General features: G+C 40.0%; 1 protein-coding gene across 1 annotated transcript in view; it reads left to right on the top strand.

Annotated features, from left to right (window-relative positions):
• The window catches only part of CTH (cystathionine gamma-lyase), an 814,142-nt gene that overhangs the window by 569,132 nt on the left and 219,818 nt on the right, over window positions 1-25,192 (top strand). The window contains exons 6-7 of the mRNA XM_044085811.1: window positions 2,748-2,805; window positions 15,992-16,069. Of these exons, the coding sequence (XP_043941746.1) occupies window positions 2,748-2,805; window positions 15,992-16,069 (136 nt within the window). The remainder of the gene's footprint in view (window positions 1-2,747; window positions 2,806-15,991; window positions 16,070-25,192) is intronic.

Below are 25,192 nucleotides of genomic sequence, written 5' to 3'. Positions count from 1 at the left end.
GACTAAGGTTGAACTTTTTGGCCACAATTCGAAAAGGTACGTTTGGTGCAAAAACAACATTTCGCATCACCAAAAGAACACCATCCCCGTGGTGAAGCACAGTGGTGGCAGTACCATGCTTTGGGGTTACTTTTCTTCAGCTGGAACTGGGGCTTTAGTCAAGGTGGAGGGAATTATGAACAGTTCCAAATACCAGTCACTTTTGGCCCAAAACCTTCAGGCATCTGCTAGAAAGCTGAAGATGAAGAGGAATTTCACCTTTCAAAATGACAATGACCCCAAGCATATATTCAAATTAAAAAAAGAATAGCTTCACCAGAAGAAAATTAAAGATTTGGAATGGCCCAACGAGAACCCAGACTTAAATCCAATAGAACATCTGTGGGGTGACCTGAAGAGGGCTGTGCACAAGAGATACCCTCTCAATCAGACAGATTTGGAGCACTTTTGCAAGGAAGAGTGGGCAAATACTGCCAAGTCAAAATGTACCATGCTGATAGACTCCTTCCCAAGAAGACTGAATGCTGTAATTAAATCAAAAGGTGCTTCAACAAAGGATTAGTTTAAGGGTGTGCACACTTATGCTACCAGCTTATTGTATGTTTTTTATTTTTTATAGTTTTCCCGTAACAGATTTGTTTGTTTTTCAATTGAATTGTACAGGTTATAGGTCACATTAAAGGTAGGAAAAGTTTTGAAATTATTTATTGTGATTTCATTTTTTATATCACAAAAACCTGGCATTTTAACAGGGGTTTGTAAACTTTTTATATCCACTATAGCCATTGAATTCCAGTGTCTCTTTATCCAAATGTTTTATTAGATTTCTTCTCGAAGGACCTACTTGACTTCTCATTACAGTTTTCTTATTGAAACTGTTATAGATTTTAGCAATTAAGGGGTTTTCTTCCATTGTTTTAGACATGTACTAGTGTCTTCTGCCAGTTTATCCTAAGGAAGTGCCCTTGCTATTTTCAGCTTTTTATCACATAGATAGATTCATAGGTAGGTACTAGGCTAGTTGCCCTTGTGGGCCATTTTAAGCCTAGTCAATTTCCCTTTCAAAGGAGAGAATCAAATCTTGTACCTTGTGTCTGTGAGGTAAACACCTTAATCATTGTGTCAGTCCCTGAACTCCTGCATCAGCCGTTCAGGTTTCTTACATTGTCAAATGACCACCATGGTCTGTAGCCTAGTGTCTAACCATGTAAGGCTGTACAACTAGGAGTGCTTAGGAGAATAACAGTCGCATATATACTTTCCAACTCAGAGCTGATCTAGAGTGTATGAATGAGGCTTGAACAAGGTGTTAGTAACACAGCAGTTTCCAACCCAGAGTGTGATACCAGTAAATTACTGTTTGTTGTCCCTTGTTTTTCTTTTAAGTCTTGATGAGCTATATTGACATTTAGCTAACTTTGAAAAGCATTTTCAGTTACTACCCCCACACCACAGTGTTTTAACATTTTGTGTCATTATTACCCTTCACTACCTGTCAACCGTCATTCCTCCTCAATCATTCAGCCTCTTCATTCCCCAAAGGGTATGATCTGATTTCAGAGTTCATCATTCAAACAGCCATCAGAGGGATCTCTAATTTAAGTTCTAACCCTGTCACTCTGTGGCTGATTTGGGTTCCTGTATAGCGGCAAGGGCTTACTGTTCTTTCCTCATGTGTGCATGCTCCCACTAGACTGCTAGTCTGTCCCTCCAGTGTCTTTGTATTTACCATCATAACATTTCTTTAATTTTTTTCTTACCTTTGGTATGGGTAAGCTAATTTTTGCCACTTAATGCTAATCTCCTTTACCTGGTTCTTCCAATACCCGAGGTGCTAATCAAAGTTGTAGCCAGGTCTTAATCCATTACATTGCATAACCAGGCTGTGATCACATGATTTTTAATTTGCTTAACTACAAGAAAAGTTCAGTTATGGTAACATTAAATATTTATTAATAATTTGTAAGAATGCTGAACATTTTGCTGCCAACTGTTTTATTTACATAAATGGAAGCTATGAGAATCGAGCTGTGACCTTGTTTCTGGAGGAGTCAGTCATTCACATTTCCCACTTCAGCATAATGACTTAGACAGTGGATGATCCATTATGATCTCTGGAGCTGCACCTTGCTGGGTTTACCTGGATAAGCTAACTGTGCCAAGCTTTTGTTGTCTCAGCACAAATGCAGTTGCATCATTGACTTAATAGCACTATTCTAAAAGCATGACTTGGGAGGAAAAATATTACTTTTTATTAACAGCACTGTTTTAAATGCATGTCTAGGAAAAAAAATCTTGCTTTTTAACGGCACTGTTTTAAAGGTATACTTTGAAAAAGTTTTTGTTTTATTTTTGTGTAAATACCTTATAAGCCCTTTTTGTGTTTCTGCCTTATAAAATATGGTCTGTGCTATTCTGGCAGTGCATTCTAGTGTTTATATAATGAGCTTTATATAGTTGAACTTTTTATTTTTATTTAATAGTTATAAATCTGAATTTTAAAGTATAAATCTTAATATTTATTCTGTGTTCTAGAATGATTGCATTATAGTGTTATTGTGCACAGTTCAGGTTTTTGTACCTAAAACTTTCTAACAGAAAATGCAGCTTACTTGATGTCTAAAACCTGTGTTTTTTTTACATTGTATTATTTTATTGTTTGAAAGGCTGCATACTTAATATAACATGTAGAGAATGTCTAAAAACTGTACAGTTTATATCACTAATAATACCTCATTACATTTTAGCGCCCTTTGGCTCTTGGAGCGGACATATGTATGTACTCAGCAACCAAATACATGAATGGTATGTACGCTATTGTTTTAATTTTAACATTAAAGATTAAAATAATGAATTGGCTAAACAGACCTTATTTATGTAAAGCATACTACAGATCGTCTGAAATTAGATGTTTGAACGGGGTACACAAATCTAAGAAAGTGTTTGTTTGTAGGTATATATCTCAGTGTCTGGCAAATTTATTTTCTTTGATTTGTTGATTGTGGTAGCATGATGAATCAAGTGGTTCTATTTCAGGATCAGACTGTGAGAAGAAACACATTAGAAAAAGTGATGTTGCTAGGCTTGGAGATCTTTGTGGTATGATAGTTAATTTCATTGATATCATAAAATCCATACTGTAGAGTTTACACATGCATACACACATGCACACAGGTGTTCTTCAGAATGTTGAAAAATTAATTTCTACACAGTATGCCAGTTTCTGACCATACTTTGCCAGCTGCTTTCTCCTCTCCTTTTCCAACAACTGTAAAATGTGAGAGTTAGTTATATTTAAAGGGAGGGGTGTGTGAAAACGCTCCCTACAACACCCAAGACAGAATTTGGGGAAAAAAGGTTGAAACAGCTAGCAAAGTAGGGCCAGATTTTACAGTCCTGAGTTGATATTTGAAAAGCCACTTATTTTAATGCACACACACAAAATCATAATTTTACATTATTTTATTAATTTCCATCAGTTTGCAATTTTGGGCTTTAAGTTATCATGTATGTCTCATGCAGGCTTCCTGCTACTCTTTGAAGACAGGTTCTGTAAGAATAACTGTTCCTGTGGCACTTTTTATGACTGATGAATCGGATAAGCCCACCTGTCCACTTAAGACATGAATCAAAAGACTTGCCTGAGGAACCCATACTTCTGTAGTGGAAGCTATTGTTGGGTTTTGCCATTGAGTGTTGTCATTATTGGCACATTTACTTGTGATACTGGAAAAACTTAATTGTGTTAGAGAACAGTTGAAATCATTTGATGTAAACAGTGTCCTGCCAGGCTATATTTAGAACAATAATAACACATCACAGTATGGCCTCTGGGCACACCAACCTGATCCATAAAACACAGTTGCCAAGAGACATTTTTAAACACTGGTTGTAAGGGAACACTTCTACAGTCTACCTTTCCATGATTTTTTTCATCATTTGTTCCAGCTATGTTTTATAACCAACTTTCAGGCTACATTAGGAGCCCTCTGTGATGAGCCATAGGGAGCTCTTACTAGAAGTTTCTAGTACGTGTTGAACCCCCATCATATTCCAGTACACATGGACTGAAGTGGTCTATATTACAAAATTGAAAGATAAAAGAGTGAATGCTCTTTTATTGAACACTGATAGCTGAAAGCACTAAATATTGAAGATATGGAACATCGATTCCCACCTCCCCAGGGAAAAAATCGCTGCTCCACAAAAAAATAGCCCAAATCCAAACACAAAATAAATCATTCTGATTTCATCTACTGGGTCACTTCTTAACCTGAGATCTAATGTCCTCTTCTTCCTGGGTGATTGATGTAAGTAAATAAGTAGTGATATTCATTTGAATTGACATGCTGGTTTATTTATTTAATTGTATCAGTAGCCTTTTTCCCTCTTAGATTGTTTTGTTTATGCCCAAGTATACGACAGTACTGCCATCAGTAGTTGTGCCATACTAGAGCAATAGGAGCTCTGTTCACATGCACTCACACTACTAGAAAACCTTAGACTATGAATGGTGAAGTCAGGAGTGCAAAGGTGTATGTAGTCACACACACATATGAGTGCATGTGTTTATAGCACATGTACTCTGGTAAGCCGTTTCTTCCGATTATAACCAAGCAGTCCAGTATTTACAGGTCCTTACTGGTATCATAATGAAACTACTCAGTCACTTCATACATATGTGGTATGAGCTGTCTTTTTCAAGCTATCTCTGGCACATAGTTTTCCAGCAGTAGTCTTTCTTGTTAGATACATGCAACAGAGTATGATCAGTTACTTATTTAAACCTTAAACCATGCTCAGAGGTAACTGTGTGGTTATATAGCTTTACCCCTTTCAGTAGGCCCTACCCATTCAGTTACTCCCTGGACCTCCACCTCACTTTGAAGTGACTGTCTTTTCCTGATTATTCCCTTTTCTATGTCTTGATCTTGGCTTGTATATATAATAGTGTTTGCTGAAAATTAATGTCAGCCTGATAGTTGCTATATTTTCATGCAGTTTAAAAGCATAGCACAGGCACTGGAGAACTGTCCTGATTATACAGGAAAAAGGCTGGCTTAATATCATATGGGTGTTTAATAAGCCAGAACAGTTGACAGGTAAATTTTTAGAATGTGAGTGCTTGGTGAGTGAACTACGAAATCACTGGGTAGTTTGATAAGTCTGATATGTCTGGATAATTAATTATATTATGTTAGATTGCAGATGAAATTGGTTGAGGCATACTTCATCAACCAGTTTCATGTAACACAACGTATATCACTTAACAAAAACTATCAAAATACAAAGCAAATATAGACTCTGTCTGCCTTAGGTTGACTATGGGATAATGCCTCAAAGTTTACCACTGAAAATGTTCTGAGCAAAATCTGGCCATGTTGGAATAACCGTATAACTATATATATATATATATATATATATATATATATATATATATGGAGGGTGGCCTAATGGTTAAGGTGTTTGCCTTACAAACACAAGGTACAGGGTTTGAGTCTCACAAGGGATAATTGGCTAGGCTTAAAATGGCTCGCAAGGGCAGTTAGCTTAGTACCAATCTATGAAACTATGAACCTATATCGGAACTCATATGGCCGACACCATATGAGCGAATGTTTGAAAGGCCGACATATGGTAGCGGAGATCCTGCTACAGTGCGGGACTGGAGATTCCCCTTTTCTGCATTGTAGTGTGATCTTGGAGTGAGAATATTTAAGTAGCAGGGGGTGTGGGGGGGCGCAGTGGGGCATTCTGAACGGTCAGCATTCTGAAGTGGACCCATATATGTGTGTGTGTATGAATCTATCTGTGTGTGTATGTGTATATATATATATATATATATATATATATATATATATATATATATATCTATATAACTGTGGTGCTGCGGTAGCATTGTCGCCTCACAGTATGACGTTGTCCTGTTCGATTCTCAGCTAGAGCACCTTCTATGTGGAGACATCGAGAATGGGTGTACCTTCGTTGAAGGTTGTGCGTCAGGGCTGGCAACTCGGCACGTAAAAATCTACTGCCAATCATTAGTGGACCAGAGTTCCGCTGTGGCGACCCCTAACCGGGAAAAGCCGAAAGACACAAACAAGTATGTGTGTGTGTGTGTGTGTGTGTGTGTGTGTGTGTGTGTGTGTGTGTGTGTGTGTGTGTATATATATATATAAAATGTGTGTGTGTGTTTTTTTGTAAGTTACGATGACTCCAGTAACTAAGTGGAGGAGAAGAAAGCTTTATTTCCAAACAAGCTGGCACCCACAGTGGATTTGCTAGCATTTCATTAGTGGCTATTTCAATTCTCTTTAGTAAAAGAGGTCTAGGTACTAGCTCCCTGTTTGGAAATGAATCTTTCTTCTCCTGTTAGCTACTGCAGTTCTTGTGTTGCTTTCCAGGCGGCTTGATAGCACCAAATCCAAATTTCACTTTCGCAAAAGCCGGTTCTCCAAGCGGTGGAAGAAGAAAAAAAAAAACTGCAAGCCCTCCTGCACCCCCCCCCCCACACTTAAATATACTAGCTAAGTGATCGCACTACAGTGGGGAAAAGGATATATTTCCTTATCTCCACTGTAATGCACTTCGGAGAACCTGCTTTTGCGAAAGTGCACTTTAGATTTAGTGCACTTTCGCTGAAATTGGATCAATCTTCTGGTTGCCAAAAAAGTGAGTTTTTGACAATTAGAAGTAGACCCATATATATATATATATATATATATATACACACACACACACGTATCGGTGTATATTGATTGATCTAAACTGACTTACAGTAAGAGAAAATGGAAAATGAGTGATCTAATGCACATCTCATCTAAACCTACTCTACTACTATAAACATATAGAAACCCACAAACTTACTTAAACCTAGCAAACCTCCACTCCCTTGCCTTCCTTAAAAATCTTTACAAAAAATATTAGTGATCACAAAATGACAAGATTTCCTCATTGTACTTATGTGTATGTAATGTAGGCTAGGATTAGATAAAATGCATGTTAGATCATTTTTTGATCAGTTGTTAAAGTGAGAGAGAAGATAAATGATGGTATGTGTGTTGTGTGTGAGTGTACATACATTTATATATATATATATATATATATATATATATATATGTGTGTGTGTGTGTGTGTGTATATATATATATATATATCTATATCTATATATGTGTGTGTATATATATCTATATATATATATATATATGTGTATATATGTATGTATACAGACACACACATACACACACGCATATATATTTATTTATATATATGTTTGTGTGTGTGTGTGTGTGTGTGTATATATATATATATATATATATATATATATATATATGTGTGTGTGTGTGTGTGTGTGTGTGTGTGTGTATATATATATATATATATATATATATATATATATGTATGTTCATAGGTGGGTACTAGGCTATCAGCCCTAGGGCCCATACAAGCCTAGCCAAAAAATGTACCCTGGCTTTCGCCACCCAAGAAAGTTATTTTCCTGTGCCCCTGTCGAGCAGAGCCACAGAAGTGATTCCCGGGGTGAATTTCCCATTTCCCATCCAATCATCAAGATTTTTCTTGAAGAGTGCTAATGAGGAGCTCTGTTTGACATAGATAGGTAGTCTGTTCCAGAGTATGGGAAGTTTCTGGGACAGGAATCTATCCCTCCAGCATGTTCTGTTTATTGTGGTGACAAGGTTTAGGTCCCTAGAGCGTGTAGCTCAGAGGGATTGGGATTTCTTTAAGTGGAGCATGTCCAACAGCTCTGGGTTTGACATAGCTTTGTATGTTAGGCAGAGATCGCCCCTGAGTTGGCGATATGCGATGGAGTAAAGTTGTAGTTTTTTGCGACGGTCTGCATAGGGCATCTGTTTGAGGCCAGTAATCCTCTTTGTGAGGTATTTCTGTGGTCTTTCCAGTTGTTGTAGATGACATACCAAAAGGGGCGTTGTACTCTATAATGGGTCTAATGAGTGATGAGTAGATGGGAACAATGACCTCTTGTTTTCTGGATGAGAATCCTTTTGTGATGAGATGAGCCACGTAGAAGGATTTCCTGACCACTATGGCGATGTGATTATCAAAGGAGAGACTACTGTCCACTTGTGTCCCAAGGTCTCTTATCACATTTCCGGCATTAAGTAGACCACCAGCTATGTGGTATTTCATGAGTACAGAGTTTTTACCAAAGGGGATGACAATACACTTTTTGGCATTGAGCTTCAGGTCATGACTTTGACACCAGGTATCTGTCTCAGTGAGGCCCTTTTGTAGTTTGTCCACATCGTTAGGAGTTTCGATTATGGCTCCTAGTTTGCAGTCATCTGCAAACTTTGTTAGCCAAAGACCTTCTGTGTTGGCTTGCACTTCAGAGAAGTAGATACCAAACAGGAGAGGACCCAGGACTGAACCCTGTGGTACTCCACTTGTCACTGGTCTGATGTCAGATTTGGAATCCGCTACTTTCACAGTGTGGGTTCTGTCCGTGAGCCAGTTGGCAACCCATCTTGTGACATAGGGATTTATACCTAGTTTAGTGAGCTTATCTATAATTTCAGAGTGGGGGATGGTGTAGAGAGCCTTGGCGAGATCTAGATAAGCTGTATGAACCATTTTACCCTCATCTGTGGCTTTGGTGACTGCTTCAAAGAAGTCAATCAGGTTTAGGAGACATGATCTGCCTTTTATAAATCCAAACTTGGTAGGGTCCAGAGTTTGGAGATTACCAATGTCTTTGTTTATGAGTTCCACGATGATACGTTCCATGGCCTTGCAGACCAGGCTCGTCAGGCTAATGGGGCGGTAGTTCCTGGGGTCCATAGTGGCTCCCCCTTTGTGGAGTGGGATAACCGTCGCGGTGCGCCATTCAGTGGGTACAAAGCTTGAGGTGAGGCTATGATTGAACATGGTACTTGGGTAGGGTGCCAGTTCATTCTGTAGTTCGTGTAGAACGCAGCCTGAGATATTGTCAGGTCCCATGGATGCTGTGTTCTTGGCTTTGGAGAGTGTGTTTTTTACCTGTGCAGCCGTGATTATAGGAACTTTGCATTCTTCCGGTATAGAGATGGGCCTTCTAGGGGGTGAGAGGGGAGTAAAGTTAGCAGTGAACCTATCTGCTAGGATGTTGGCAATATCAGTTGGTTCTGTATATTTAATGCCATTGTGCTGTAACTCAGAGCAGATCTGAGTGTTCCCATTTAGATTCTTGATATAGCTATAGAATGTTTTGTGGTTGTCTTTAGAGCCAGTGGCAATTTTGTTTTCGTAACTAGCTTTGGAGGATTTTATGAGGGATCTCAGCTTCTTACTGCGGTTGACCAGGGAGTTCCTCCAGTCATGGGATTTTACTCTTTTTTGCAACAGTTTCTTTCTTCTGTTGTAGAGTTTGTTTATGGCAGAGGACCACCAGATTGGCTTCCTTTTTTTGGAGGATAACATCTTGGTTCTATTAGGGATAGCATGATCCATGCACTCGTGTAAGTACTTATAAAGTGCATTTGTGTAGGATTCGGCAGTCATACCTCTATTGTCTGTCTGCATGGGTGTCATGAAGTTTGCCACTTCTGTCTTAAGAAGTGTGAAGTTGGCTTTGGAGAAGTTTTTTACGATTGATTCCCTAATTGGGGCTGGGGGTGGGATGTGGATGTCTAGGCTGATTAGCTTGTGGTCGGATCTGACCAACGAGGAATTGACCTCTGGTGTGTAACACCGGTTTCCCATGTTGGTAATGACCAGGTCTAGGATATTGCTGCCCCTGGTGGGGGTGTGAATAAGTTGATCCAAGGCATTGGAATTTATGAATTCTAGAAAACATTGAGCAAAAGAGTTGGTACATGAGTAGTTTTCCCAGTTAATGGTGGGGTAGTTGAAATCGCCCATTATTAGGGTGTTTGGTTGTACCCTAATACTTTCCAGTGTATCAAGAAATGAGGAGTGTGAATCTTGGGGCATGGTGGAGGGGGTCTGTAGCAAGCTACAATTTGGATTGCGGTCTTGCTCAGAGTTAGTTGCACTTGGATAATCTCGGATGCATTATGCTGTGCAACTAGCCTGGAGGTGTGGATATCCTTAATGAATGTGGACACACCTCCACCTTTAGTGCTTCTTTCTGGGTTAGGTGGCCGAAAGGCGTGGTATGAATTGAAGCCTGGTAATGCAGGGGTGCTCTCTGGAGCTTTGAACCAGGTCTCTGTCACTGCACAGGTGTCAATGTTCTCCATTTTAAGGAGTGCCTCGAGTGAGTGCATTTTGAGGTTTAGACTTCTAGCATTGAGTAGCATTACCCTCAGATTTTGCTTGCTTGTACCTGTTACGGTGGTGAATTTGTCATTTGACCTTGCCTAAAAAAGGCACTATAGGGGTGGCAAGAGCCTTAGCCAGTATCCGGAATCCTAAGGGCGACAGGTGCAGGCCATCTCTGGCAAAGCATCATGAACTGTCGATCATGTCGTTCCAGGCAGACAAATACTGGATCCCCTTAGAATGACACCAGAAGCTTAGCCAATTGTTGAAGTCAATCATTTTGTCCTTGTACTGTGGTATCATTCTGGGTGATGGCAGGATGCTACTCAGGGTTAGGGTCATACCTGCCTGGGATACAAGATCGGAGAGCTCCTCCATGTCTCTTTTCATGTAGTCCAGGGAGGTACGTCTCAGGTCATTAACACCAACATGGACAATGACAGTGTCATATTTGTACTTATTGTGGAGTGACCTGAATGCATGCGTTATGTGATGGATCCTGGTACCTGACAGGCAGCTGACAGTAACTTTCTTCTTGTTTAGTCTAGTGAGTGGAACATCAGTTTGCCTGACTATAGAGTCACCTATGACTAGAGTGTTGGGTACGTTGTTATGCCTTATGGGCTGTGGTTAAGTGGCACACTGAGTTTGTGGGCTATGTGTCATTTGGGTTTGTGTTGGGGGGTGGAGTTTGCTTACGTTTATGCTTTGGATGTCCCTGATGCTTGGGCAGGTTTTTATTGAGAGCCTCCGCAAATGTAGGTGTGTGTTTTGTGTTTCTATGTGTGTGTTTTGGTGGTGTAGGTATTGAGGGACTATGTGATGAGTGTGGTGTGGTGCAAGTGTTTACCTTCTCCTCTTGACTGCCTAGTCCAGTCTTGGGTGAAGAGAGCTTTGCTTCCAGTTTGGCTATATAAGTGCATCTCTCACAGGTTGTAGTGTTGGGTGGTAGGAGGAGAGGGTTGTCTGTGTACATGAGGCAATTGCTGCATTGCCCCAAGATGCCCAGATTCATCAGGTAGACAGGAGAAATCACTGGGAGCTGACCCTTAGACATGCCTGGATAAGTGCTTATTTATTAAGTACTAAAAACTGCTTTCCACTAGACAAGTGAGGAAAGTTGAGTGCTGTAGTAATTTGCAGCTTATGTAGTGCTTACTATGAGTTCTGAACAAGTGCTGAGTTCAAAGAAACAGATTTGAGTGCTGAAACTAGAAAACTGGCTAGTTATAAGAAACAAAACTAAGCTAGAAGTCTTCCCTCCAATACAGAAGGGTTTGGGGGCTCAGACGCCTACAAACATTCTAGACCACTTAACAGGAAAGGCAGGAAACAAGCTTAAACTTTTTTTTTTGTTTTGTGTTAGACATTGCAGGCAGCCCAATTGCCTGACAGTTCATTTGCCCGACAATTAGAAAAAGGCAAATAAAAGGTACATGTCCCCCACAGTAGTGCGATCCTGGCGTTAGAATGTATAGTTAGGAGAACTGTGGGAAGTGAAGCTCCCCACCTACTTTGGTTTTAGTGAAGAATAAAAAAACAAACTGGACATTATAAAACCAAAGTATGTGGGGGGCTTCGCTCCCATGTCCCCCACACCCCTACTAACTATATATTCTAACTCCAGGATCGCAATACTCTAGGGAAAAGGACATATACCTTTTATTTGCCTTTTTCTAATTGTCTGGCAAGTGAACTGTTGGGCAATTTGGCTGCCTGAAATTTCAAATCAACTGTCAGGCAAATGAAGGTGATCTATATATATATATATACATATATATATATATATATATATATATATATATATATATATATATAAATAAAAAATATTTGTGTGTTTGTAGATTTGTTCTTGTGTGTTTGTAGATTTGTTCTAAGTGACCACGTACTCTTCTGCAGGGGACTTTATCTGTTTACTGATTAAATGAAAAGCACAAACTTGGTTTAAAAGGAATTCTCCATTATTTCTTTGTCTTTGTTTATGTTGTCTGAAGTCACATCTAGTCGAGATGCAAGTGCTAAACCCTTGAAATCTGACCAACTAGTCATACATTGGTTAAGGCCTTTCAGCATTCTGTTCCACATTTCTGCTTAATGGTTTGCTTTATGCATAGACGGTCTGCTTTTCCTTTTAACACTATTGTCTAACATCTCCAAGTAAGCATCCATTGACCAGTTAGCAATACCTTCCCATTGGCTGGCATAACTCCCTAGACAAAGGACAGCTTGTAGACATCCTCCTGAATTACCAAGAACCTCACCCATTAATCAGACTAATGTCAGGTTGTTAATGCTGATTGATGCACTGCTCCCAAACTACATAAAACATGTATTGGAATATCTGTTTAAAACCAGGTTGTAGTTTTCACTTAATCTGTAGTTTGTTGCAAACGCAAGCAGGGACAAAAGCACTCCTTTGGAATCAGCTGAAAAAAAAAATGATTTCATTTCCAAAATACTTTTCAGTGTCCTGTAACAAATGATGCATGTATATGTTAACTGCAAAAGCAGCTTCTCAGCTACTTGTACTATTACTACAGTAGTTAGAGAACAAAGGATTAGTCCAGATATAATCACTTTAACTTGAAGATCCAAGAGTCTCTGTCTCTGATGCCCTCCCTTTGGGAGGAATAAAGATGCCTTGTTGAAGTTTCAAGTAGTTTATTCTGTAAAGCAGGTAGGTAGACAAGTCTAGATTACTAAAGTAGTTGAGATATTGAAATATAAAAAGGGTCTATATCACGTAGTCCAAGTGCCGTAACTTCGACTGACATATGTTCTAACACATATTTCCGAAGTTACGGAACTTCGACTACCTATAAAAAAATAAAAACACAACGGGAAGATGAAAAATTTGTTTTATGCAGGGGGGCAAGCACCCCTGCACCCCCATGTGGGGGGGGGGGCTGCACCCCTCCCCCACTACTTAAATATACCAACTCCGAGATCGCACCTCATTGAAGTGAATGGAAACCTCCGCTTATGGAGATTTCCATTCATGCGCTCGAACATTTACAAATTCGAACATGTGGTCTAAACCATATGCCATTCGAAATTGTAAATGTTAGACTACGTGATAGGAACCCACATAAAAATGGTCTTTGGTGTAGGTTCTTGACCTTGCTGCGGTTTTCTTTAGGTGTTTTGATGCTTTATTTAGTGGGTTATTTGTAACTTTTATTTAATGTAATTTGTATACTCTGCTATTTTTGAGAATATACATGAATTGTGTTTGTGAGTGAAGATCAAAAAGTAACTGAATGTCTAAATATTGAACCCAAAATAATGGAAAGATCTTTTCTTATTAGTGCTCTACCCCCAGCAGCCAACAGTCCCCATTTCCATTTGTACTATTTCTTCTTCCTTCCTTAGAGTCGGTTTCTCAGGAAAGGGAGGCAAGAGCTAGTGTGGTTTCATATTGCACAAAGCTAGAGCCTTCACTGCACCCCAGAGGTGACCAAAGTTTGATTAATGATCCTGCACTGGGGGAGCCAGGCCATGAAGGGTAAGAGTGAAGGGATATGGCCCACTTGCCTCTTCTTCGGGGTGGTGGAATTTGCATGCACAGGACAGTGCACTCAGTCTTGTGAGTGCACTCTCTCTTGTGGAAATGAGAGAGAGAGGGAGTAACCAGTGCTTTAGTTGCGGGGGGGGGGGGGGGGGCAAGGCTGCTTGGTGACAATGCAGCTTGAGGAACTGGTGACACTGTGTGGGCCACTGCAGAAGTCATCTTGGTGAACTAGTACCATTTGTATTACTATTAATATTACATCGCATAATTGGACACCATTTGTTAAGGGCCTTGGAGTAGCTGATTGTGTAAGTGTCTGGTAGTAGTGATAACTACCTTATACACTGTGCAGAAGGGGACACGGCAAGTAAATCTGTGCCAGCCTTTCCCAGGTGTGTGTGTGTGTGTGTGTGATTGCACGCGTGTGTGATTGCACACGTGCACGCGCATGTGTGTGTGTGTGTGTGTGTTTGTGGGTCTATGTTATATCATTGAACGCTTAAAAAAGCGAACGCTGATTGATCGACCTAATTTAAGTGAAAGCTTACAATCTCGAACTGACAGATCAGCGATTTTTTTCCCAGGGAAAAAAATCGCTGATCCAAAACACATACACACAACACAAGCACACCAAGCAAACAGAAATCCACACACATACACCTAAAATCTGATACTTAACCCTACACTAAACTATGCACACACCACTAACTACCCACTTACCGTAACCCAAAACCTAACCCTAAGGTCCGTCACTATCGCACACTCACCTCACCCGCTCCCTAACCCTAACTCGCTTAAATCCGCCCTAACCCTCATGTCCACTCAATCGCACACACACCTAACCTGAGCCCTAACCCTAACTCACCTAAATCACCCTAACACTCACATCCACACAATCGCACACTTACCTGAATCCACCTGGTAACTTTCCACCATAACACTGAAAATACCAAAGCAACAGAAACGGACAACCAAATTCTTTCCCTAGGAAAAAATTTGAGTTTCTGCTGCTTCGATATTTTGCAGTTTTGCGAAAATAAGTTTGATCAATCAGCGTTCGCTTTTTTAAGCGTTCGAGGATATAATATAGACCTGTGTGTGTGTGTGTGTTTGTATGCAAAAATCAAATCTCAGTTTGTGTGTCAGCTACTTGGGGGCAAGGACACGAAGCACTGGGTTTATAGAGAGGTTGCTGAAGGACTTGGCTTGGACACTCTGCTGAGGACCTAACTCTGCAACTGTAGCAGTGGTGAGTCTTATTTGGGGACCTGGAGAGAAACGGATATAGAGACATTCAGAACCCGAGCTGAGTGTGATCCCTGTGTGCTCTTAAGGGAAATTATACTTTATTTATTTATTTATTTAACATTTGTTTACCAGCAAAGTCTGACTTGGAACAAAGCTAGTTTTCAGTGGAGCCCTGGAGAGAAACGCTTCAGGCGCATGTCTTTATAACATGGGACGAAACCAGAGCAGCTGGAGGAAACCCACACAAACACCGGGAGGACATGCAGACTCTGCACAAAAGGCGCCCCGGCTGAGAATCGAACCGGAGAACCTATTGCTGTGAGGCAACAACGCAACCACTGCAACAGTGCACCGTCCAAAATTGTACTTGATACAGAGAGGTCTGCATCTGGAAATTCAGGCTCCTTGATTACTTGCCCAGTGTGGGGATGGTCACATATTGGTGGCCATCACATATCGGATTAAGATAAATTACATGTTGTAAACTCAAGGCAATTAAGGCAGAATGCCTCAGGAAGTAATCTGGGCCCTAGATCTGTATCTTAAACCAAAAGTTCTACTTCATTTTCCTAAGCATTGTATACTCTCAGAAGCAACATTAAGCTACTTTTTCTGCCTTCACAAGAGAGAACTGCACAGAATGCCTGTAAATGCATTGAATCTATAGGTTTAGTTTATGCCACTTAATGAAACTTCTGAGATTCTGCACATTTGGAGTTTTCAGAATTCTGACATTTAAATATTCAAGTTTTCAGTTCTGACCATCTATGATGTAGTAATTGCCATATGGCCTTTAGTTGTGGGTTGTTTGAATTGCAGTTTCATTCTTTATCTTTAAAAAAAATAATAAATGCTTTAAAATGGAGAAATCCAGTTAACACCACGCAAAAATATATCCTTTTATCTTACAGGACATTGTCACTTTTGACTCTTTGGTTTGTTTATAAGGTAACTTACTGAACAATGCAAACATTTATTGCATTTTTTCAGGGCACAGTGATGTTGTCCTTGGACTGGCCTCATTAAACCGACATGATGTATATGAAAGATTGAAATACCTACAGAATGGTAAGTCTCTCTTTTTTTTCCTACTGTTTTTCCAAAAGGAACTGCAGAATTCTTGGAAATCTTGTGGTTTGTAGCATTCAGAGATCGTTCAGCAGCAGTAGTGCGAGTTATGAGGAAAAGTTGACAGTTAAACTGAACAAATGGATAGGAGGCTTTCAAGTGAACATCTTGTATCACAACTTGTCTGAATTTGTCGAGTACTTGTCATACTATCTGTCACACTTTCCAGCACTGTGTTCTTTAAGTGCATTATTTCTTCTGTCACAGTTTGGAAGCCAGCACAAAAGTTAATTTTAGTCAAGTGACTTGTAGCTGAAAATGGTACTCCTAAAGTGTACGAATACTGAACTGATTGCAGTTACAGATCCTGACATGAAATCAGGCAACAGAGAACTTAAGGGATCAAAACATTTCAGTTCTCCACCAAGCACTTCTGTGTGTGTATACACACATAGCAACTGGTGATCTCCACTATTCTGAATACTCTGTTCTTAGCCAAACCAGATAAGTACCTTAGCATGCTTCCCAGATGTAATCTGTGACCACCTTCAAACATTTATAGTAGAACCACATAGCAATGTAAGCAAAAGAATCCTATACAACCAATTACGGGGCATATCCACTTTGTCATAGCTATCCCAAATCAAATGGACAATACTAAAAACTGTACATCTAGAAGATGATGCAGTCTCATACTTTAGTATATTGAGAAATTATATTAAACCGTTTTATTCCCATAAAAACAAAACAATTAAATCCGACCCTGCACAAATAACCTATGTCTCAGAGATGTAAAACCTGGGAAGAATAGAGTAGCAATAAAACTCAAAACCGCTTACAGACTTTTAGACAGGTCAGATACTCTGACAAACAACAAACTAAATCAGATAAGCTGTCTACGTTATCAATATTGAAACATTCCTAGACTGTTCTGGGCCACAACAAATAATTTACTCCACCCTGGCCATACTACCACACCACCAAACACTGACAATGTAGGCAGTACTGGTACTCAACTTAATGCTCATTTTATTGAAACAGTATTTAACTCATTACATCCAAGTGACGCCTTCAGGCGCATCTGCAGTTAACTCCTACTGATACCTCGAGGCATCAAATATTGCTTGTTCATATTTGCTTCAATAATTTCAAAACCTTGCTATGTACAAGATTTTAAAAGATTTCATCTTAAAGCTTACACCATGGCAAACTTAACCGTATTAATATTTGACACTCTGTCTAGTGCAGGTAAAGAGATATTAACTGTTTTTTATGATATTAATTTATATAGATATAATTTTCACATTTTTCTAAATATCTCAACAACCAAGTAACACAGACAGAACTCATTAGCCTCTTATGAATGCTCTCAGCTAGATGAAGAAAATGCTGACAGTGTGTGTGTAACTTGAATGGTGGCTGAGATATTTTAAGTTGTTTACAAAGTATTACAAATGTAATACTTGCTGTGTTTACTATGACTTATAAAATTCAGTTTAAGACCTAGAACGTAAAGAATATTACCACTATAAAAATAGTTTTTGCTGAAGGATTTGCCATTTATTCTTTTTTAGTACCCTCTATGCTTTCGGTTATGAACATTTGTTTGAAATGTGAGGACACAGTTTGATCCTGTCAAAAGACTTAGGCTCCGCCCATTGGAAGTTACAGTGCAACCTTCTTGAGCTCCATTGGAGTTGCACAAAGACCATTACTGCAGTTCTTTTTATCATACCCGCTTTTACTGAAAACATGTGACCTTTCACTTTTGAACCTGTCCCCTATTAAGTATTATAAGACTGTTTAATGGGTGTTTCATAGAGCATTTTTTTGTACAAGTCTGTAATTTTTAGCATAATAAAGTCTGCTGATGAAAGCATTTAAAGCCTTTCAGCTGTTCCTTTTGAAAAGGATGTTTTATTGTATAAATTTATAGGGGGAACAGAATGACATGTATATCTGCAGAACATATGTCCTTCTACTGTCTGGATTAAGTCTGTCATTGTTGCTCATTTTAACCAGAGCGCACAGTGTTTTCCAGAGGAAACTGCATTTTTTTCTTAATCAGTGATTTGCAAATTTCAATGGCAAATGGTTATATGTGTGCTCTAAATAACATTTGTATACCTTCACATTAATAAAATAAATACATGGAACCTTTGAATAAATTTGCTTTTTACCCTGCTTGAATACAAAAGCACATTAAAAGGGAAATGTGTACATAAAATGCACATACGCTTTAGGTACATGTGCAGTAAGTTATATGACGGTTGGATGAATGTCATTTTACTGGTCTCTGATAGACAACAGTGAACTGGAGACACATTTTTTAAATAAAAATATCTTTGTAAGAATTTATCAAATCTTTTTTTAAACACCATCCTTTAGACACAGGCAAACATACACTAACAGAAAAAAACAAACCATTTTAACATTTTTCCATTTAAATGCAGTATACATCACATATATTTTCTTTGCTGCTATAAACATCACAAAAAGTTGCAGAATTCTTGCCTTCCCTTAAACATCACTCGTCCTCCCACTGTACATTATTATGCATGTATTGTTCCCACAATTTCCATTTACTTCAATGTAATTTGCGCTTTCTGTTTTCTAAAGAGCCTTCTTCCAGTTCTTTTATCTGTTTTATAATTAATACCTCAAATAGTGCAGACATTGATTTCCTTTTTCTAGTAATTGCTTTTTTTGGCAGCCTACATAATTAAACTTAAAGTCTTACTGTGTCTAGGCAATTCAGATCCTGCATCCTAGTTCAAAAGAATCATTTCTTTACTTACAGCCATTTGCTTGCCCAATATTTCTGATAGAGTACTCTTGTAGGGAATTTTTTTAAATTTGCCATCTCAGTGCACTCCCCAAACATATGTTCTGCGTTACCTGTCTTCGCAATAACACCTCTAACATTTGCTATCTGCATGAGGAAAAATTGCCTGAAGTTTGCTTGGGGTATAAAAAATCCATACGAAAACTTCCAGGCAAAGATCCTAAACCTTCTGGACTTGGTTGCATACTTTGGAGCAATAAATATGCCTTCCCATTGTTTTCATCTAAAGTGCTTTTCCAGACTCTTGCCAATTGCTTTTCCAGTCTGTCTTGCCAATCTTTTCTAATCTCCTCTGATTCTTATAGTATTATACTTATAGCAATATTTTATATGCCCTAATAATTATCCATTTTTAAGTGCTGCTTCTGTTCTAGATATAACTAAAAACTCTACCAGTGCAGGAGTTTGACTTAAAATTCCTCTATTCCTTTGTCTTTGTCTGTACTCTGAGATCATGACCTGGTACGAAAGGCAGTTTCTGGCCTGCAGTCCAAATGCCTTCTAGGCCTCATCACACTCTTACCTTTCCTGCTTGAGTTATTTGCTCCCGATGTTTTAGTTCATTTGCCAGTTTTATCTAGTAAATTTCACCCCCTCTTGCCTATTATCTGTACCCCTACTTGCAGTCATCCCTATTGACAAAATCTCCTTTCCCCATTCTTGTTTTGGTTTATTTCTTGTACTACTGTCTGCTACTTTATGAATAATATTGTATATGATTGTTGTTCTCCTTAAGGATTTGCATCCAAAATCCCACTCTCTCTCTCTTTGTTGAACTTCCCCCTTGCTTTTTATCATCATCATCTCGTTCCACTTTGAATTATAACCCTCTGCTTGTGTTAAGTATATGAGTGTTAACTGTTTAGCTCTAAAATATCTCTTCAAATCAGGTAAACCCTAACCATCTTGATCTATTGGAATGATCATCTTATCCCACTTAACTCTTGTCTTGTTTCCCATACAAATAAATGCCTCCAATTCATTGTTAATTATTGTCTACAACTTATCCTTCGGTTGATAAAAGTATTCTTGACATGTATACAAACTAAAGAGTCTAAACATTTTCACTACTTGTATCTTGCTATCCATATAAAAAATAGTTTCCAGTTTCTCAATTTTTGTGTTGTCTTTTGTTTAGTCTCGTCCTGCATATCCTTAGTTGCCATAACAGAATCTTTTTTAATCAGTAACCCTAAATACTTCATCTTATCATGTCCCCATCGGTATTGCTATTGCTGGACAAATTTCTGCATATGTACTTAATTTATGTCTATATCTTTGTTTTAGCTACATTAATTTTATATCCAGAAAAGACTTGTCTCAAAATGTTCCACAGCACTGAGATACCCTTTTCTGGATTTATCAGCTGCAAAATATCATCTGTAAATAAACCCAACTTTTCTTTGTTACCATACCAATTATATCCTTGTATTTTTGGGTCCCTTATTTTAGTTCCAGTGGCTTTAAATATTATGCAAATGACAAAGGGAAAAGAGGACACCCTTGCCTGGTTCCTCTCTTTAAACACAACTTATTTGAAAGGATTCCCCCACTTTAATTATTGCCTCTGATCCTTCATATATATCCTTCTACTTAACAGTTGTATTTTATCAGGGAAAGCAAATGCTTCTAATGCCCAACTCATAGAATCAAAACTTACTCTGTCAAATAATTTCTCTGCATCAAGACGCACCAACAGCAGAGGTATTTTTTTATGATCTGCTTTCCTCTGGATAATCATTATTGTATTAATACTGTCAAATGTTTGTCTCTCCCTTCCATAAAACCACACTGACTCATATCTATCAGTTTTGGCAATATCTTTGCCATTCTTTTAGCTAGTGTAGACATAAATACTTTATAGTTGTGGTTAAATATTAAACTGGGTCTGAAGAGTCTTTGCCATCTTTAGGTAACACAGCCACCGTAGCTTTCTTCTAAGATATTGGTGGTGCTTCTTCTTTTAAAACACTGTTGGACCTTTATCGCTTTCTTCCTTCCTGATTTCCAAACTTCCACAGGAATAACATCTGTTACTGGAGACTTTTATGAAGATTGATTATACATCACTGATGTTCTTCGTTTTCCATTGCTGCAGTCCTTACTATTGGGTATAGTCCGTGTCCAGTCGGCCCGAATACCAGAGTATAAGGCTGACGTCGGTCATGTCGCCTTAGACTGACGTCAGTACGTCAGGGTACTAATGCGCATGACCGACGTCATATCCTCAGTCTTTTTTGCCGCATGGTCCGATGCAGAAGCAGTTTTGCGAGTGCAGGTTGGCGTTCTGAGATATTTCCGAAACCGGAGTTTCAGACCGAATCAGAGTTGGCTAAGTACCCGTTGGGGAACATTTTGGTTTTTCTTGCCTCAGTATTTAACCGGATGTCAGAAAAGTGAATAACTGTATTTCTTGTGGGAAACAGATACCGCATAAGGATTTCCATACATTGTGTATACCTTGTTTAGGGCCTGAGCACGACGTTGTTGGTTGCCGCTCTTGTGCTAGGTTTAACAAACGCACTATTAAGAGGAGGTTAGACTGTGCCAGGTTAGTGTTTGGGAAACGTTGCAATTATAAAATGCCGTCGGATGCTCCGACGCCCGCTTCGTCCAAGAAGCGCAAGGACAAAACAGTGAAGCCTAGGGTTGAAGAACCGGCAGTCCCGGACGTCGGTTCTTTAGGAGGCTCAGTGGAGCCGGAGGTTTTGCCAGGAGTTTCTATGGAGCCTCCGGCAGAATCTTTACTGTTACAGGATGTACCATCTCAGGAGGCAGGCCAGGCTGAGGGGGCTTCTCAGGTAACTATTCTCCCCTCTCTTCCCAAAGTGGTTAGAGCCTCTCCTTCTGTTGCTAAAACTTCTTTTAGAGGTAGGCCAAGTTCAGCTTCTGTGGGGGCTTCTCCTAGCTTTTCGGGTTCTGTGCCTAAGAAACATATGCTTAAAATGGCAGAAGATTTGATTACTATGATTAGAGGTTCTATGGGCCCTCCTGATAAGAGGCCTAGGGTGGAACCAGAGTTTGCCAATTTTGAACAGGGTTCAGAGGCTTCTGAGTCTTCTGCGGAAGATTTGCAGGAGTATCCTCCTTATTCTGATTCGGATGGGGATGATGCCACTCCTTCGGCTTCTCCTCCTGAGGATTTTTCATTTTCAGAGACTCTGCATTCCATGAGGGAGCACTTTAAATGGGAAGGCCAGGATTACTCTGATTCCAGGAAGAGGCTTAGGGAATTCCTGTTTTTACCCCAGCATAGGCCCTTAGCTATACCTCCTGTGTTGAATGTGGTGGAAGATGTTTTTGCAGAGGCTTCCCTGAACCCTGATTCTTTGCCTCCTGCTCCTGTTAAACCTGATAGGTACTATAGGGTGCCCGAAGCTCATAAGTATTTGTTTAAGAGTCCTAGGGCGGACCCAGACACTGTTTCTCAGGGGCCTAAAGGTGTTAAAGCCTCTGTGGTTAAAAATCCTGTTCCCACTGACAAAGAGGCGAGGGCTTTGGATAGGTGGGGTAAGAAACTGTATACTTCTTCCACTCTAGCCATGAGGGCGTTGAATTGTCAGTTTCACATGCTGAAATATCAAAATTACCTCCTTTCACAATTGAAATCTAAGGTGGATGCTTTGGCGGAAGGTATTGAGTGTAAAGAGTTGCTGGATTTGGTTTATGTGTCTGAACAAGTGGGCAAGCATTCTTTGCAATGTGGCTTTGATGCTGTGCAGGCCTCCTCGAGGGTGGCTGCCACTAGTTCTGTTCTTCGCAGGCATGCCTGGTTGAGGGATCAGAATTTGGCTGAGCATGTTAAGACAAGGATTTTGGATGCACCTTTACAGTCTGATGTGTTGTTTGGTTCGCCTGTGGAAGCAGTTTTAAAGAAAATGGAGGACAAAGCTAAGTCTATGCAAACTGTTAAGGATTTTTTGCAGGTACAGCCACCAAAGTTTAGTAGAAATTGGCCTGCTAAGGGGTGGACATATCCTGCTTATGACTCCCAGTCTAGGGGTAGGTCTAGACGTGGTAGGGGCAGGGTTCAAGGTTCTTTTAGGCCTAGAACAGGGAGTTCACCTGCTCAGACTTCTGGTGAGGGCAGGGGTCAGTCCTTTCGTAAACAGACCCAATGACCTGCCTTTTCAGCTGCCAGTCGATTCTCGTCTGGCAGCTCCTTTGGGAGGACGACTGTCTCTTTTCAAAGAAAATTGGGATTTAATTACTCAAGACAGATGGGTGTTGGACATCATTCACCACGGTTACAGGTTTTATTTCCATACAATGCCCCCTTTCAAAGGCATGCCAGACGTTCCTCCTCCACAAAGAAAAGAGGCTCACGAACAAGTTTTTCAGTTACTCCAAATGGGGGCCATTCAGCCAGTCCCTGTATCAGAAAGGGGCCTAGGATTTTATTCTCGCATGTTCCTAGTACCAAAGAAGGGGAACACGTGGAGACCAATTTTGGATTTATCTCTCCTCAACACTTATCTGGACATTCCCAAGTTCAAGATGTTGACGTTACAACAGCTTTTACCTCTGCTGGGCAAAGATCACTGGATGGTAACTTTAGATCTCAAGGAAGCTTACCTTCATGTGCCTATCAGGCTAAGTTGCAGGAAGTATCTGCGGTTTCGAGCTGGAGATTCTCATTATCAGTTCTCTGCATTGCCCTTTGGCTTATCTACTGCGCCCAGAGTATTCACAAAGGTTCTGGCTCCAGTGATAGCTTACTTCAGGCTACAAGGAATTCAAATCTATCCTTACTTAGACGACTGCCTGATTCTGGCTCAAGAAAAGGTAAACCTTCTACAGCATCTGGAATATGTTATAGCAGTGCTAAGATGCCTAGGGTATTCTGTGAACGAAATAAAGTCCAGTCTAGTACCCTCTCAAGACATGTGCTTTCTGGGTGTGAGACTGAATACAGCAGCCCAGATGGCCTTTTTAACCCCGGACAAACAAATGAGTCTTTCACTTTACTTCCATCAACTATCTCATCAGTCCGTGCTGACTGCAGGGACAGTCCTTCAAGCATTAGGGTTCATGGCATCTTGTATTCTGGTGCTTCCCAATGCCAAACTGCATATGAGGAAGTTACAATGGTATCTCAAAATGTATGGACACAGCACTGCCAGGATTTGGACACTGTCATTCACATAATACCTTGCCTTCAAAGAGAATTTTTGTGGTGGGCTCAGGAATGTCACCTAAACAAGGGACTCTCTGTGACCCGGCCAGAGGCGAGTCAGATTTTAACGACAGATGCCTCGGACATTGCTTGGGGAGCTCATCTAAATGGAAAGTGGATACAAGACAAGTGGCCTGCCAGACTACAGCATCTACATATCAACATGAAGGAGATGTTAGCAGTCCAGTTCGCATTACTGGCTTTCAAGGAGTTACTTCTTCCAGGGCAGGTGTTGATTCTAACAGACAACACAACTGTCATGTGGTACATCAACAAGCAAGGGGGAACACATTCTTATCCTCTATGCAGGCAGGCAATGATTTTATGGGAGACTGCACTAAGCTTGCAACTAACTCTTCAGGCAAGGTTTCTGCCAGGAGCACAGAACTCCTTAGCAGATGTGTTAAGCAGACAAATCATGGATCCCCACGAGTGGAAACTGGATCTTCATGTATTTCAGAAATTGACAGTGTCATGGGGAACTCCAGACATAGATCTGTTCGCTTCTCCACTAAACCACCAGCTGCCAAAGTATTGCACAAAGGGGTTTCATCACACAGCTTGGAAAGTGGATGCTCTGTCTTTCAGTTGGGAAAACCTTCCTGTGTATGCCTTTCCACCTCTGCCTCTTCTTCCAAAGGTACTATTAAAAGTCAGACAAGACAGGCCAAGGATGATTTTGATAGCTCCAGATTGGCCTCGGCAACACTGGTACCCACTACTACGGAGTCTGGTAAAGAAGCCTCCATGGCCTTTACCTCTGATTCCTCATCTGTTATCTCAGAAGGACGGTCATCTGCTCAATGTCAAGCTTCACTCTCTTCATCTAACAGCCTGGCATATTCTGTGTTGAAGCACAGCAGGTCTCAACTTCCTCAACGAGTTTTAAATGTGATTATGGAAGCTAGACGTCCTAGTACAAGGAAAGTGTACGCAGAAAAATGGAAGAGATTTTTATTTTGGAGTACAGCAAAGAATTTGGAGGTTTCTGAGCCTAATTTGAGTGTGGCTCTTCAATATCTTACCGAGTTATTGGACAAAGGATTGTCCTTCTCTTCTATTAAGATTCATGCTGCAGCAATTTCGGCTCACTATGATTGTG

The sequence above is a fragment of the Protopterus annectens genome, chromosome 10.part0, assembly GCF_019279795.1.
Source record: "Protopterus annectens isolate FY-2018-M chromosome 10.part0, PAN1.0, whole genome shotgun sequence".
Classification (NCBI taxonomy): Eukaryota; Metazoa; Chordata; order Ceratodontiformes; family Protopteridae; genus Protopterus; species Protopterus annectens.
Note: the sequence above shows the minus strand (reverse complement) of the source record. Positions and strands in the feature narration are given on the sequence as shown.